The 16,488-nt window shown below is 51.1% G+C and overlaps 1 protein-coding gene across 3 annotated transcripts in view; it reads right to left on the bottom strand.

Annotated features, from left to right (window-relative positions):
• Positions 1 to 16,280, bottom strand: part of PTPRO (protein tyrosine phosphatase receptor type O) — a 484,495-nt gene extending 468,215 nt beyond the window's left edge. For 2 of the 3 annotated variants that reach the window (XM_069762737.1, XM_069762738.1), the window contains exon 1: positions 16,010 to 16,278. In XM_069762737.1, coding sequence (XP_069618838.1) covers positions 16,010 to 16,066 — 57 coding nt within the window. In that variant the 5' untranslated portion in view covers positions 16,067 to 16,278. Of the gene's footprint in view, positions 1 to 16,009 lie in introns of all 3 variants that reach the window. The other variant, XM_069762736.1, reaches the window with a different exon arrangement.
• Positions 16,281 to 16,488: the final 208 nt, after the last annotated feature.

The following is a 16,488-nucleotide window of genomic DNA, read 5'->3' as shown; positions in this document are numbered from 1 at the left end:
GTAGAAGGTTTACACAGTAAAATATCGATATTTGCAGATGATACAAAACTATGTAAAGCAGTTAATACAAGAGAAGATAGTATTCTGCTACAGATGGATCTGGATAAGTTGGAAACTTGGGCTGAAAGGTGGCAGATGAGGTTTAACAATGATAAATGTAAGGTTATACACATGGGAAGAAGGAATCAATGTCACCATTACACACTGAATGGGAAACCACTGGGTAAATCTGACAGTGAGAAGGACTTGGGGATCCTAGTTAATGATAAACTTACCTGGAGCAGCCAGTGCCAGGCAGCAGCTGCCAAGGCAAACAGGATCATGGGGTGCATTAAAAGAGGTCTGGATACACATGATGAGAGCATTATACTGCCTCTGTACAAATCCCTAGTTAGACCGCACATGGAGTACTGTGTCCAGTTTTGGGCACCGGTGCTCAGGAAGGATATAATGGAACTAGAGAGAGTACAAAGGAGGGCAACAAAATTAATAAAGGGGATGGGAGAACTACAATACCCAGATAGATTAGCGAAATTAGGATTATTTAGTCTAGAAAAAAGACGACTGAGGGGCGATCTAATAACCATGTATAAGTATATAAGGGGACAATACAAATATCTCGCTGAGGATCTGTTTATACCAAGGAAGGTGACGGGCACAAGGGGGCATTCTTTGCGTCTGGAGGAGAGAAGGTTTTTCCACCAACATAGAAGAGGATTCTTTACTGTTAGGGCAGTGAGAATCTGGAATTGCTTGCCTGAGGAGGTGGTGATGGCGAACTCAGTCGGGGGGTTCAAGAGAGGCCTGGATGTCTTCCTGGAGCAGAACAATATTGTATCATACAATTAGGTTCTGTAGAAGGACGTAGATCTGGGGATTTATTATGATGGAATATAGGCTGAACTGGATGGACAAATGTCTTTTTTCGGCCTTACTAACTATGTTACTATGTTACTATGTTACTATGTATGGGGCACACATCAGAACTAACTGCTCCATCACCCTGCACTGTATATGGTACACTACACACAACCCTGCAAAAATCAACCAACACTGTATATAGTACACTGCACACCACCCTGCACCCATCACACTGCGCTATATAGAGTACACTGCATGCCACCCAACATCCCTCACCCTGCACTGTATACAGTACACTGCACCTACCCCATCACCCTAAACTGTATACGGTACACTGTACACACCAGACCTGCCCAATCACCCTACATATATATACTGTACACTGCACAAACCAGACCTGCCCCATCACCCTGCACTTTATACGGTACACTGCACACACCAGACCTGCCCCAATCACTGTATATGGCACACTGCACTCATCAGATCCATCCTATCACCCTGCACTGTATACTGCACACACCAGACCTGCCCCATCACTGTATACAGTACACTGCACTCACCAGATCCACCCAATCACTGTATGGCAGACACTGCACACACCATTCTCCCCATCACAATGTACTGCCTGTCATACATTGGACACACACATATATCTTTCTCATCGCAGTGCAATGTATGATGCACACTGCACACACCCCAACCTTCACCACCACACTATGCACTGTATGCCAACACTCTAACCTTCAGATCACTGAGCATCGATTATTCCAGCCTCCAGTGTTCCTCCTGACAAGTGACTCTCATGGTTGTACTACTACTGCCTGCGAAGTCTGGCAGCTGTAAATTGACAGGCTTAAGGTGAGCCACTCCATTTACAAGATCCCCTGGTCTTTACCCTAAAAAACCTGTTTATGGACTTAGACAGAGGCTCCTACTTGGAGCCATAGAGTAGCTGCTCTCTGGTGGAGCAAGATGAAGTCAAGAGGGGTCGCCACGTGGAAACAATGCCAAGAGGTCACATCAGTTACAAAATCGGAGAGCAGGCAGATGGTCAAGGTTAGGGTTGAGCGAAACGGATCAGTCAATTTCAAAAATCGCCAATCCCACTGTGGGATCAGCCATGAGGTTGGTGATCTGCACGCCAAAGTCGCGTTTCGTATGACGCGTTCAGCGCCATTTTTCAGCCAATGAAGGAGCACGCAGAGTGTGGGCAGCGTGATTACATAGTTCTTGGTCCCCACCATCTTAGAGAAGGGCATGACAGTGATTGGCTTGCTTTCTGCGGCGTTACAGGGGCTATAAAGGGGCGTGCACGCCGACCGCCATCTTACTTCTGCCGATCGTAACATAGGGAGAGGTTGCCGCAGCTTCATCAGAAGGGATATAGTTAGGGAGGGAAGATTAACCCCGAAACTGCTTGTGCTGTAGCGATTTCCACTGTCCAACACCACCTTTTCTTAGCAGGGACAGTGGAGTTTATATTTTTGTGCATCAGCTTTGTAGCTTATTAGGCTCCTTATAAGGCTCCCTGATAGCTGCATTGCTGTTTGTACGCCACTGTGCAAACCAACTGCTTTTTTAAAAGCAAAAATCCTGTTGCTCCTTTCTGCACAGTTCTCTTGTTTATTTGTCCACACTTTTGTGTGCAGCAGTCCTTTTTATTGCTGCCATACTTGTCCTTTGATCATTGTAGGGAGATTGAAATTGTACTACAGCCCTTGTATTTTTTGATATATCTTCCAGCCATGTTCTGTCACTGACATTGTGTAGTGTAATACACTGGGCATGTTTTTGGCTGCATTCTTCAGCCCAAAAAAAGGGAGAGTTAAATTGCCCACAAGTTTCTATACGTCAGTTCTGTTTGTCGTATGTCTGCCAGCCACTTTCTGCCACTGACATTGTGTAGTGTAATACACTGGGCCTGTTTTTTGCTGCATTCTACCACCCCCAAAAAAGGGAGAGTTAAATTGCCAACAAGTTTCTATACGTCAGTTCTGTTGGTCGCATATCTGGCAGCCACGTTCTGCCACTGACATTGTGTAGTGTAATACACTGGGCCTGTTTTTTGCTGCAGTCTTCCCGCCAAAAAAAGGGAGATATAAATTCTCCAAAAGTTAATATACACCTTCTACCTTGTTTTAGAGTACCATATAACGGTTGTTATTTTGGTAACATTTCCCCAAAAATGAGGAAGTCTGGTGGAAGAGGCCGTGGGCGCTCGTTGCCAGCTGGTACTGATGGTAGTGGAGCATCTGGTGGTAGTGGGAAAAGCAAGATAGCACCAAAGGCTGGAGGTGTTGAGCCAGCGTCATCGTCTGGCTACACAAGACCTCGATGGCTCCCTTATCTTGGAGTTGGAAAACAGCTTTTAAAGCCGGAGCAGCAGGAAGAAGTTTTGGCTTTCCTTGCTGACTCAGCCTCTAGCTCTTTCGCCTCCTCTTCAGAAGGTTCGAAATCAAAAAGCAGCGAGTCGTCAGTGGCTGCTCCTGGTCCGGAAAAAGTAGCTTCCTTGTGTCCTTCACCCAAAACAAAAGTGAAGGATGCGGCAGGCAACACTACACTTTACTCCATGGAGCTTTTTACACATATCGTGCCTGGGTTAGAGAGGGAAATTGTTAAAAGCCCATTACAAGATGAATCGGACATGGAGTGCACTGATGCACAGCCACAGCTAGATTATAATGCTGTTCCATTGACTCAGATCACTACATTGCCCTCGCAGTGTACTGAGCCAGAATCTGACACTGATGAGACTATGGTGCCCCGTCCCGAACGCTATAGCACCTTACATGGTGACACAGAGGACGGTGCACATGACATTGAAGAGGAGGTGATAGATGACCCAGTTGTTGACCCAGATTCGCAGCCATTGGCGGAAGCAGGTGCCGCTGCCAGTAGCTCAGAAGCGGAGGAGGATGATCTGCAGCAGCCATCTACATCACAAAAGCTGTCATCAGGCAGACCCGTATCAGGCCAAAAACGTGTGTCAAAAACCACAACAGGTGTGGCCATCTGGTGAAAGTAGAACAGCGTGCAAAGCCTGAAAAGGTATTCCATAGTAGGACGAGTGCAGTGTGGCAATTTTTTAACCAAGATCCGAATGATCAGTCCAAAGTTATCTGTAAGAAATGCTCCAAGACCTTTAGCAGAGGGAAGAATGTTCAAAATTTAATTACAACGTGCATGCGTAGAAAGCAGGCACTTGGAAGCATGGACTAACTACCTAACGTCCCGTACCGTTGGTGCACCTGCTCATATTGAACCTAGTCAGCAACGCAACATTGCTTCCTTCACTGGAAGCCCACCGGTTATGACACCACCAGTAGCAAATGTGGAGGTATTGTCGCAAGGCCAAAGCAGTCAGGGAATCACAAGGTTCTTGGCTGGAAACACTGTAGGTAGGCTCACATCAAGAATACCATCACCAACCCTCTCTCAATCCGCCATGTCCACGACCACCACCACCGCTAGTTCTACCATATGCACCTCTCCAGTCCAGCTCAGCCTACAAGAGAATCTCGATAGGAAAAGAAAGTACTCTTCCTCTCATCCGCGTACAAAGGGTTTGAACGGCTACATTGCTCGACTAATCTCATTAGAGATGATGCCCTACTGGTTGGTTGAAAGCGAAGCTTTGAAAGCCCTGATGGCCTACGCAGTACCACGCTATGACCTACCCTCCTCCTCCATAAGCGAAGCTCATCCACAGAGTGCAGTCGCACGACCACTCCATCCGCTGCTGTCAGTGTTGCACCCGAGGTGTCCCATTATCTAACAGCTTGTGGTAAGCGTCAGCAGGCTGTGCTGCAAATGAAGTGTTTGGGCGACAACAGACACACTGCGGAAGTTCTGGCCGAGTACTTGCAGCAAGAAACTCAGTCATGGCTGGGCAGTGTACATCTTGAGGCAGGCAAGGTAGTCAGTGATAACGGAAGGAATTTTATGGCTGCCATAGATAGCCCTTTCAGAACTGAAACACATACCTTGCCTGGCTCACACCTTGAACCTGGTGGTGCAGTGCTTCCTAAAAAATTACCCTGATTTACCAGCCCTGCTCCTGAAGGTGCGCAGACTTTGCTCGCACATCCGCCGGTCGCCCGTACACTCCAGCCGTATGCTGAACCATCAGCGATCGCTGAATCTTCCACAGCACCGCCTAATAATCGACGTTGCAACAAGGTGGAACTCCACACTGCACATGGTTCAGAGGCTGTGTGAACAGAGGCGGGCTGTTATGTATTTGTGGGAGGATACACACACACGTGCAGGCAGTTGGATGCCAGACATGGAGTTGTCTAGTGTGCAGTGGTCCAAGCTACAAGACCTCTGTCCAGTCCTTCAGTGTTTTGAGGAATGCACACGGCTGGTCAGTGCAGACAACGCCATCATAAGCATGAGCATCCCCCTAATGCATCTGCTGATGCAAAGTTGGAGGCACATCAAGGAGCAGGCGTCTGCGGCCGAGGAGGAGGGAAGCCTTGATGACAGTCAGCCATTGTCTGCTCAGGGAAGTCTCCGGGACGAGGTGGCGGATGAAGAGGAGGAGGAGGAGGAGGATGATGGGGATGAATATTTATGGGAGGAGGATGCTTCTCAGGGGGCAATAGAAAATGGTGGCATTGCAAGGTCAGGTACAGGGTTTTTGCGGGCCACAAGTGATGTAGATTTTCAAGAAAGTGCTCCTCAACCCAGCACAAGCAGTGAATTGACACCTGGAACTTTGGCCTACATGGCAGAGTATGCCTTGCGTATCCTAAAACGGGACCCCCGCATTATCAAAATGATGACCGATGACGATTACTGGTTGGCCTGCCTCCTGGATCCACGATACAAAGGCAAATTACAAAATATCATGCCACATGAGAACCTTGAGCAAATATTGGCTACCAAACAAGCAACTCTTGTAGACCGTTTGGTTCAGGCATTCCCAGCACACAGCGGCGGTGATGGTTCTCGCACGAGCTGCAGGGGGCAACATGGCAGAGGTGTTAGAGGTGCACAAATCAGAAGTGCCGTTGGACAGAGGGGTTTTATGACCAGGTTGTGGAGTGATTTTGCTATGACCGCAGACAGGACAGGTACTGCAGCATCAATTCAAAGTGACGGGAGACAGCATTTGTGCAGTATCGTTACCAACTATTTTTCCACTATTATCGATGTTCTCCCTCACAGGTTATTCCCCTTTGATTACTGGGCATGTAAACTAGACACCTGGCCCGAATTGGCAGAATATGCATTACAGGAGCTTGCTTGCCCAGCTGCTAGTGTGCTCTCAGAAAGAGTCTTCAGTGCTGCTGGTTCAATACTGACCGAAAAAAGGACTCGTCTGGCTACCCAGAATGTTGATGATCTAACCTTCATTAAAATGAACCAATCATGGATTTCGAATTATTTTGCACCACCTTCCCCTGCTGACACGTAGCTTGCCTGAAAAATGTCTTGCTTTTGGCCTCCTCTTACTGACTTCTCCAATTCCTCCATTTGCAGCTGCTGAATGTCCATTTTTATACCTCTCTAAATGGGCTGACTCCCCCCACAGGGCCGTGGTCATCATCTGGCGCAAGCACCTGTGCGAGTGCCGTTTGCCTGGACAGGTGGGTGCGCCCACTCTTGGGCTTCGGCAGTGGCACAGGGTCCCACATAGTACAATGAAGTGTCTCTGATGGTGGTGGTGCACAACCAACGTCAGACACACCGTCGTAATATGAGGGGCCCTGTGCTAGTACCGCCGCCCACGAGAGTGTTGCCCCCCAGCTCGAACAGTGCTCTACCACTTGCAAACTTACCTCTCCCTGCTCCACCACTGTGTAGTCTGTGCTGTTAAATCCTTAAATGGCACTGCCATTACAAATTTGTTGCAATGATGGATGATAGTAAAATATACAGGGACCCTGGCCTCCATTTAGACCCCTTAATACTTTGCGCCAACTACCACTGTCTGCAACTCTGCAGAGGAGCCCACCCCTGTACCTCGCTATGCCACCATTTAATTTATGACCAATTCATTGGCCGACATTTAGCCAACTTTAGTATTTTGGCCTACTAAAGCTACGTTCACATTTGCGTTGATGGGCTCAGCGTCGTCGACGCATACCGACGCATGCGTCATGCGCCCCTATCTTTAACATGGGGCGCATGGACATGCGCCGGTATTCATTGTATTGCGTTTTACGACGCATGCGTCATATTGACGCACAGACAGGGCGCAGAGGACGCTACTTGTAGCGTTTTCCCTGCGCCGAAATTCCTGCTCTGTACGATCTTATGACAACGCATGCGTCGCAAAACGCTGCGTTGTGTACATGCGTTGTTGGTTGCGTCGCCGACGTTGCGCCCAACAACGCAAATGTGAATGTAGCCTTACTGTGTCAGCCACATATAACAATTGTCCTCCGCTGAACAAACCTATGCCACCTGTGTACTCCTGTTACCAATTGTGAACTGCATGTAGCCTACTTACTTATTTGTGCCTAGTAACTGTGTCAGTCTCTCATAACAGTTGTCCTCCCACGCTGAACCAAGGTAGGCCGCCTGGTTAGTCCTGCTAGCAGTTTTGTACTGCATTTAGCCACCTTTTTTATTTTCGGCCTCTGTCTGTCTGTCTGTCTGCTCCACACATTACAACTGTCCCCCCCTGAAACAAGCTAGGCCGCCTGGTTAGTCCTGCTAGCAGTTTCGAACTGCATTTAGCCACCTTTTTTTATTTCAGGTCTCTGTCCGTCTGTCTGTCTGTCTGCACCACACATTACAACTGTCCTCCGCTGAACAAAGCTGAGCCTCAATTTTCACCGGTGTCAGATATTAAACTGCATTTGGCCTACTTCTTCGGTTGGGCCTAGTAACGGTGTCTGCCTCTCCTTGCTTTTCTCCTCTACTGAACAAAGCTGAGCTTCAATTTTCAGGCTTTCAGCCTATAGAAAGTATTAAACTGCATTTGGCCTACTTGTTTGGTTGGACCTACTAACGGTGTCTGCCGCTGCTTGTTGTTCTCCTCCACTGAACAAAGCAATGCCGCCTGTTTACTCCTGTTACCAATTTTGAACTTCATTTGGCCCACTTTATTACTTGGGCCTACTAACTGTGTCTGCCACTCATTACAGTTTTCCTCCACTGAACAAAGCAATGCCGCCTGTTTAGTCCTGCTACCATTTTTGAACTGCATTTAGCCTACTTTATTCTTTGGGCCTATATCTGTGTTCCCTCCTCATCCTGCCCATTGCCCAGCCAGTGATACATGAGTCTGCTGGTACATTGACCCAGACCACTACATTCCCCCTGCACTCTACACAGCCAGTATCTGACCCTGCTGAAAGTCAGGTTCCCCTTCCCGCATACTATACCACCTTACACGGGGACAAAGAGGAAGGTGCAGATGAAAGTGCAGGTTCCTTCATCAGGTGGGGGGGCATACTTGTTGGCGACGTCACTGGCACAGGGCCCCTCATAGTACGCAAAAGTGTCTCTGGCAGTGGGAGGCGCCACCCGCCGTCAAACACACCGCCGTACTTTGAGGGGCCCTGTGTCAGTGCCAACGAGTGGGCCCCCCTGCTTGCTCAGGATCACAGCACTTGCAAAGTTGAAATACTTACCTCTCCCTGCTCCACCGCCGTGACGTAGTCTGCGTTTCCTGGGCCCACGAAAAACTTGAGCCAGCCCTACCACCCCCCCCACAACTTTAGCCAAATGACCCCCAATTTTCAATGCCTAACGATTATTATAACGTAAATTAAGATTGACAAGATTCAGTAACAAGAATTGATGTTTTTGGCATTAAAATGGGCACTGTAGGTGTTTTCCTGTCCTCCTCTCACTGCCGACTTTGATTCCCCATTGACTTGCATTGGGTTTCGTGTTTCGGTCGGCCCCCGACTTTTTGCAATAATCGGCCGATTTCACCTGACCCGACTTATGACAAAGTCGGGTTTTGCGAAACCCGACTTGATCCTAAAAAAGTAAAAGTCGCTCAACTCTAGTCAAGGTTACAGAACGAGAGAAGTCAGGAAGACAGCACAGAAACAAAGCCAAGAGCTACAATCCAGGTAAGCAGAACTGACAGTGGAAGTACATGACCCTGGTATTGTCGAAGCCTCCTGGGAAAGAGGGAGATACCTCCGCTGACACTCTTACAGCCCCTTACCTTTCTCTCCCAGCGCGACCACCCGAACCCATTCTCCCAATTAAGACAGAGACAAGAGTTTCTTTGGAATTATGTAGGCCACAGCAGCCTGTTTATTAAACAAAACAACAGTTAACAATTAATGTAAAAGCATACATTTCAAAACTAGGGGAAGTCCTTGGAGCCCAAAAGAATCTGGTGATTTTAACCATACCGCGAACATAACTCAAACCATATTTTACTCCCAGCCATTGTAAGCCTGGCTCGGGAGCACCAAAAACCCCACAAGAGGGTTCACTGTTCGCGGTAAAAACGTGAGATCCGACCACCCCTGCCGGAACTCCCCACCACCAATCACCAGATCCGAAACATAATAAACTTCAAAACAGAGGAGCCATATACCTATGGACCCCCCAAACCAATTTCCACCAACTCCAAGGACTCCCCCCAACCGCCACAACGAGAGGCCTTTGAACACCTTAAAGGCCCGAGACCCCACCCGACCGAAAAGCTATGGCCTTCTCAATGCCCTCCTGTAACCCGAGAGCCCAAAAATCCATTCCGACAGCATTCAAATGAACGCCGTCCGCCAACCAATACTCCCCATGTCCTGATTCCAGTTCAAAATGTCTGACCGCCGCGCCCCCATTCCTAACCACAAAGGCAGACACCGCCCTGTTCACCTTTATGCGAGCCTTATCAATTTTTTGCAAAGACCGCATGTGCTTCCACCGTTTCCGCGGCACAATTTCGGACCAGACGATAGTCAATCCCGGGTACAAAACCCACAAACGCAAACAGTCCTGTTTTATGTCTCTAACCAACTCCCGAAAAGGTCGGACCCCGAGATCGTTACCCCCCACGTGCAAAACCAAAACGTCGGGGGCTCTGTCCAGTCTCACGCTGTTCTGGATCTCCCGCAACACGCGATTCCAGGCCATACCCCGTAAACCGAGCCACCGGATAACTGCGACGCTTCGATCAAAGCCCAGTTGCCTGCCCTCCGTCCGAACGTCGGCTCGCAGAGCTCCCCAGTGCACGTACGAGTGTCCAAGAATCCACACCAATAAACCTTGGTGACCTGGAAAACAAAACACAAACTTAGCAACTGTCCCCTACTGCAGCAAAACGCTCCATCAAGCCTATAAGACCCCATCGACCACCCCTTGTGGCCGCACATAACTCCTAAAGCGGTTGGAGCGCCACCTACCGATCCTACGAATGGCGGAATCCCCCAATCCCCCAATTGCCGCTTCAGTTGCGGCTCCTATCCGGAAGGAGTGAGGGGCGAAGCAAGCCCCATCCAAACCCACCGAGGAAATCGCCTTTTTGAAAACCGCCGTAAACTGGTATCGAGACAAGCAGGAACCGTCCTGGTGACATAACAAAGCCCCATCCCGCCTAGGCTGCAGGCCCCAAAAGATGCTAAGGCAAGAGACTGGACACATAACGGACCCCGCAACTGAGCCCACCACAATTCTGCTGCCCCGCCCCTCCTGATCCGATTTTGACCGTCGCAACCATAACTCCACCTGGCCCTCAGCCAACAATACGTCCCTGGCCAATAAACCCCCCGGCCCTTTTTTGTTTGGTGCCACCAACTCTCCTACTCTAAAGGCCCCAAAAAAGGCCAATGAAAACGCCAGCCGAAATAAACAAAGCTCAAAAAACGAAGAACACAATGAAGACAACGCTTCGCCCAATTTTTCCAAAACGTTAAAAGACACAGGCCGCCTAGAATCTGTTCCTCTGGGCCGCCGCCTAAAACCTTTTACGGCCCTCTGCACCAGAAAGGACTTGGTGATATCGTCCTGACCCCGCAATTTGCAACCAAAGGCAAGAGCCGCCATGACTCTTGACACTTTTGCAGGAGACCAACCCGCTGATGCCCCCCGGCTTAACCATGACAACAGGATCCCAATCTGATCCTGGTGGCTCCACCCTCCAGATGCCGCCACTAGCAAAACCTCCCACTCCCGCCAGATTGCCTGATAGGCCTCCCAGGTTCTGGGAGCCAATGACGCCTTAATCAATGCCTGAGCGTCCCGGACACCGCTAGCCAAAGTTCTGGAGGGCACTCCAAACCGACCATCTCCGCTTCCGGGGCCAATGACCGAAAACGATCGAACTGTAAACGAGAAAGAGAGTCAGCGATAGAGTTATGAACTCCAGGCACATGCGACGCTGTAACATGCGCGTTCAAAGTCAAACACAATAGCACCAAACGCCGTAACACGCAAACCACCGGCGGCGATGATGCAGACAAGCTATTAATCGCGCACACCACCCCCATGTTATCGCAGCGAAAACGAACACGCCTGTTCCGAAAATTATCTTGCCACAAGTGCACAGATACCAAAATCGGGAAAATCTCCAGGAGAGCAATGTTACGAACTAAACCGGTAGAAATCCAACTCGCAGGCCACTTTGCCGCGCACCATTGCCCTTGAAAATACGCTCCAAAACCCGAACCTCCGGCCGCGTCAGTGAATAATTCCAACGACTCGTTGTCAATCACGCCCGCCATAAACAACGACCTACCGTTATATGACTTCAGGAACTCACTCCACACTGCCAAATCCTCCTTGTGCTCAGCTGATAACCGCACGAAATGGTGCGGAGCCTTAACTCCCGCCGTAGCGCTAGCCAACCTCCTAGAAAAAACTCGCCCCATTGGCATGACTCGACAAGCGAAATTAATTTTACCGAGCAGTGATTGCAGGTCTCGCAACGGCAACTTACGCAGGCGACCAGTCCGCACAACGTCTTCCCGTAGGCCCGTCAATTTGTCCTCAGGCAAACGAAACTCCCACCGCACGGTATCAATGACTATGCCTAAGAAACACAAGCATGTACTCGGGCCTTCCGTCTTGCCCGGGGCCAGCGGGACCCCAAACCGCAAAGCCACCCATTCAATCGCACTCAAAATCCTTGCACAGCAATCGGACCCCGCCGGGCCGATGCACAAAAAATCGTCTAGGTAGTGCAGAACCGCGTCACAACCAGACACGTCCCGTACCACCCATTCCAAAAAGGAACTAAACGCCTCGAACAGAGCACAAGACAGCGAACAACCCATGGGCAAACATCTGTCAACAAAATATTTATCCTCCCAAAAGCATCCAAGAAGTCTAACGCTAGACGGATGAACCGGCAACAATCGAAAAGCGGATTCTATGTCCGTCTTTGCAAGCAGGGCGCCTTTTCCGCATCTCTGCACCCAAACTACCGCTTCATCAAATGATGCGTAAACCACCGAGCACAACTCAGGATCGATGCCGTCGTTCACCGACCTACCCTTAGGATACGACAGGTGCTGAATAAGGCGAAATTTACCCGCTTCCTTCTTAGGAACCACCCCCAGAGGGGAAACAACTAGGTCCTCAAACGGAGCGTGGTCAAAAGGGCCAGCCATGCGGCCCAGAGCCACCTCCTTACGTAACTTCTCTGAAACCACCTCAGAGTGTAACAAGGCTGAATGCAAATTTTTTCTAACATCGGGAACCACAAAAGGAGGTGCCGGAATAACAAAACCTTCCGTAAAACCGGACAATAACAGTGCCGCCTTTTCCTTATCCGGGTACCTACTTAGATAAGGGACCATCCTTTCCACCATCACCGGAGTCTCCCCCATGGGAATTACCTGAACCTGATTTTGCCTTGCCCTTCTTAAAGCACTTCGCGGCTCCGTGGGAGGAGCCACTGCAGTGGGAGCACAAATGTTTAAATCTACAATTGCTTCCAAATTTGCACTGTCCCTCATTAAATTGCCAGCAGACGCCCAACTTCTGTCCGCCTGCCTGACCGGCGCTGCCTGAGGAGCTCCCTGCACCGTACTGAGATCCATGGCCGGACCCACCGGCCCCCCCCTTGAAAGGGATGGCCGAACTTGTACTGCGCCATCACGCGCAACCAGAGACCAATATCTTTCTGGTCCCACCTAATGGCCGGCCGCACAGCTTTTCTCTGCCTAAACTGTTCATCGTACCTCAGCCACGCCTGACCGCCATACACCCTATGAGCCTCGCTGATGGAGTCCATGTAGCAAAATAGCCCCGAGCAATTCTCCGGAGCCTTCTCGCCAATAACACTGGCCAAAATGGCAAAAGCCTGAAGCCAATTTGCAAAGGTCTGGGGAATCAAACGCCAACGCCGTTTCTCTTCCTCCTCCTTTTTTAAATCCTCCTTCTTCCCCTTGTCAATGTTAAATTTCTCTAGGGGGAGCAGTGAAAAAATTTCAACGTACTCGTCCTTGCTAATCTTCTCCCTGACCTCTTTCTTAAGATGCGCCCCCAACGTGCCCTCAAAACACACGTATACTTCGCCGTTCGCCCTATCATCTAAATGGACCCTACACTCCTTCTCCTTTTCGGTCTGCACAGAAACTGAAACTGGCTCAGCAACCTCAGCCTGCACTGCTGCTGCACTAACCGGACTCCGTGATACACCAGACCAAGCACCCAGAAAACCCTGCGGAGCCACATCACGATCCAATCTAGCTAGTAGGTTCTGCACATTAACCAAAAGCTCCCATACCCCTGCCGCTTCAACGCCGCCTGCCACCCCCGCCGCAGCTACGCCGCTAAGCGCTCCCTGACCCCCACTAAGCGCAGGCGCACTAGCATCAAAAGAACACACACGAGACACAGACGCATACTCACTGGGCTGCAAGGGATCTGTGGTCCCTCCAGCCGGAGTGCTGGTATCCGGACGTCCACGGACGGCCCAATCCGCCACCGACCCGTCCACCGATGTGCCTTGGAGGTGTCCGTCAGACCCGCTGCTATGGGACGCCGCTGGCCCTTGGGACCCCGGATTCGGACTCCACGCGATAGGGGGAGACGCAGCCTGGACCGCCGAGGGCACATCCTGCTGACCGGCGCCAGCCGCACTCCAGGCCGCCGCAGGAGGCTGTCCGCTCCAAAGCCCTGGAGCAGGGGGACCCCCTGCCGCTGTTGTAGGGGCCGACCCAGCGCCGTCCTGCCTCGGGCCGCCCGCCCCGCTTCCATCCACCGCTCCTCTGGGCCCCGCTCGCACCGCCGAGGCAGGCCGCGCGGCGGGACTGGCACCGCCGCGGCCTCCCGCTGCTCTAGGCCCCAAGCGGTGCCCGGCGCGTCTTGGCTCCGCCCCCACCGCACCACGAGGTGAGGGCCTTGCAACCGCCGCTGCGCCCCGCCTGGCAGTCGGATTCCTCCCAGGCCGGGGCCTACTCGCCGCTGCTCTTACCGGCGCCCGGCCTTGAGGGTCCCGGGAGGGGCTCCTACGCCTGCGGGGGGCGCTAGGCCCAGGATCCGGCGATAGGCGCTCGGGGGGCCGTGTCCGCCGAGCCCGCCGATCGAGGTGGGGGACCGCCGGCGAGGATCCACTGCCGCCGGCGCCGCCATCCAGCAGGTGGGCAACCTGTGCCTCGAGCCATCCAGGAGGCCGGGAGGCTGCAGCCGCCCTCAGGCTCTGCAGCACAGCGTCCACACCTGACATGATGCTTCTGCTTCCAGTGCTGGTGAGCGGGAACTGACCGGCCCCCGCCCCCTGACACTTCCCTAACCCTCTCTTCCACTAGCCCCCCCGCCCCCTAGTACTGTTAACCCCTTCAGCCCCACCCCCTCCTCTCCAACCCATTGTCATGCTGGCCTCCGCTTAGCCTTGGGGGGGAGGGGGCGGCTCGCTCTGGCCTGTCCTGACCCAGGGGTTTACCCCTCCAGGCTATCAGAAAGGAGTAATCAAGCCATACAATTAACACCATAGCTTCCTGATCTAGAGGCACCAGAAGTCCCAGGAATAAAGCAGGACTGATGCTGTCACATGTCTCTCTGGTGGCTGAAGCAGTGACAGAGGGGACAGGAGATGGCACAGATGTCACAGTGGCTGAGCGGACCTCAAAAGTATAGAAAACAGTTTTGAAAATGAATCCGACAAAGATTTGTGGACATGTTCATGCATCTACACTTGATGCCAATGATTAGATGTAGCTTCTGTCTGTCTGTCCGTTGTGTTCTACACTCTACTGCTGCACCCACTGCCAGAACGGGTCCCACACAGCTGAACGTCCCCTGCCTGTCCTTTACGTTCTGTACTGCGCTGCAGCCAAGTACAGAGATATCCTGGATGAAAACCTCTTCCAGAGTGCTCTGGACCTCAGACGTGGCCGAAGGTTCAGCTTCCAACAAGACAATGACCCTAAGCACACAGCTAAAATAACAATGGAGCGGCTTCAGAACAACTCTGTGACCATTCCTGACCGGCCCAGCCAGAGCCCTGACCTAAATCCAATGGAGCATCTCTGGAAAGACCTGAAAATGACATCCACCAACGTTCACCATCCAACCTGACGGAACTGGAGAGGATCTGCAAGGAAGAATGGCCGAGGATCCCCAAATCCAGGGGTGAAAAACTTGTGGCATCATTCCCAAGAAGACTCCTGGCCGTACGAGCTCAAAAGGGGCTTCAACCCAACACTGAGCAAAGGGGCTGAAGACTTGTGACCATGGGAGATTTCAGGTTTTCTTGTTTAATACATTTGCAAATAATTCTACATTTCTGTTTTTTTTCAGTTAACATGGGGCGCGGAGTGAACATTAATGAGAAAAAAATAACTTTTTTGAATTTACTGCATTGAAACAAAGAGTGAAACCCTTAAAGGGGTCTGAATACTTTCCGTACCCACTGTACACAGTGTCAGACTGGGGTGCCAAGGGTCCACCAGTAACCAACTGCATGGCCCCACTTTTCAGCTACGTGCAAATGTGACAATATCCTCAATCAATGAACTGGATACATTGTTAAATGAATAGATGCCGCCTACGTCTGTACGTAGTGATTGAGGAATATAGTACCAAGTACTGCTCATATAAGAGGATGGGGGTCCGTTACTGCACAGGGGCCCACCGGAGGATGCTCCTGAGGGCCAGTAACAGATCTATCATTTTCTGCCCCGTTATTCATTATTTGGATGAATCTACATCTGCACCCAAAGCACCAGGCAATGCCCCCTGAGCCCACTCCCCACACACTGGATGATGGGGGTTGTCTTACCCGTAGCAGGAGGAACAGGCACAGGAGCACAGGAGGCATTGAGCTGCTGGAATCCATGGAAGAGAAATGTCAGCAGACAATAGCCGGACCAAAAATGTCAGCAGCTGTCAGTCAGGGAGTCACATGGGGGGTCTGTGCAGGCTGAGGGCAGGGGGCTGCAGGGATTATCCCAGTCTCAGATGTTACAGATAAATGTCTACAAAAAAGCCTCATTCCAGAAGCAAGAGATGAATGTGAAAATCCAGATCAGCGCCTCCTGCCTCCGCCCTACAGACATCAATGTGAGGAGCATAAAGAGCCCTCCCCATAATGACATCATTCTGTGCCAGGCGAGGGCACCAGATCAGTGTGACTGCCAATCACCCAGCACTACACCCCACCCTGCACCCATCACCCTGCACCCATCACCCTGCACTGTATACGGTACACTGCACACCACCCTGCACCCATCACCCTGCACCCATCACCCTCCACAGTAT

Source organism: Ranitomeya imitator, chromosome 4 (assembly GCF_032444005.1).
Source record: "Ranitomeya imitator isolate aRanImi1 chromosome 4, aRanImi1.pri, whole genome shotgun sequence".
Taxonomy (NCBI): Eukaryota; Metazoa; Chordata; class Amphibia; order Anura; family Dendrobatidae; genus Ranitomeya; species Ranitomeya imitator.
The sequence above is the reverse complement of the archived record's forward strand: the minus strand, read 5'-3'. Positions and strand labels throughout refer to the sequence as shown.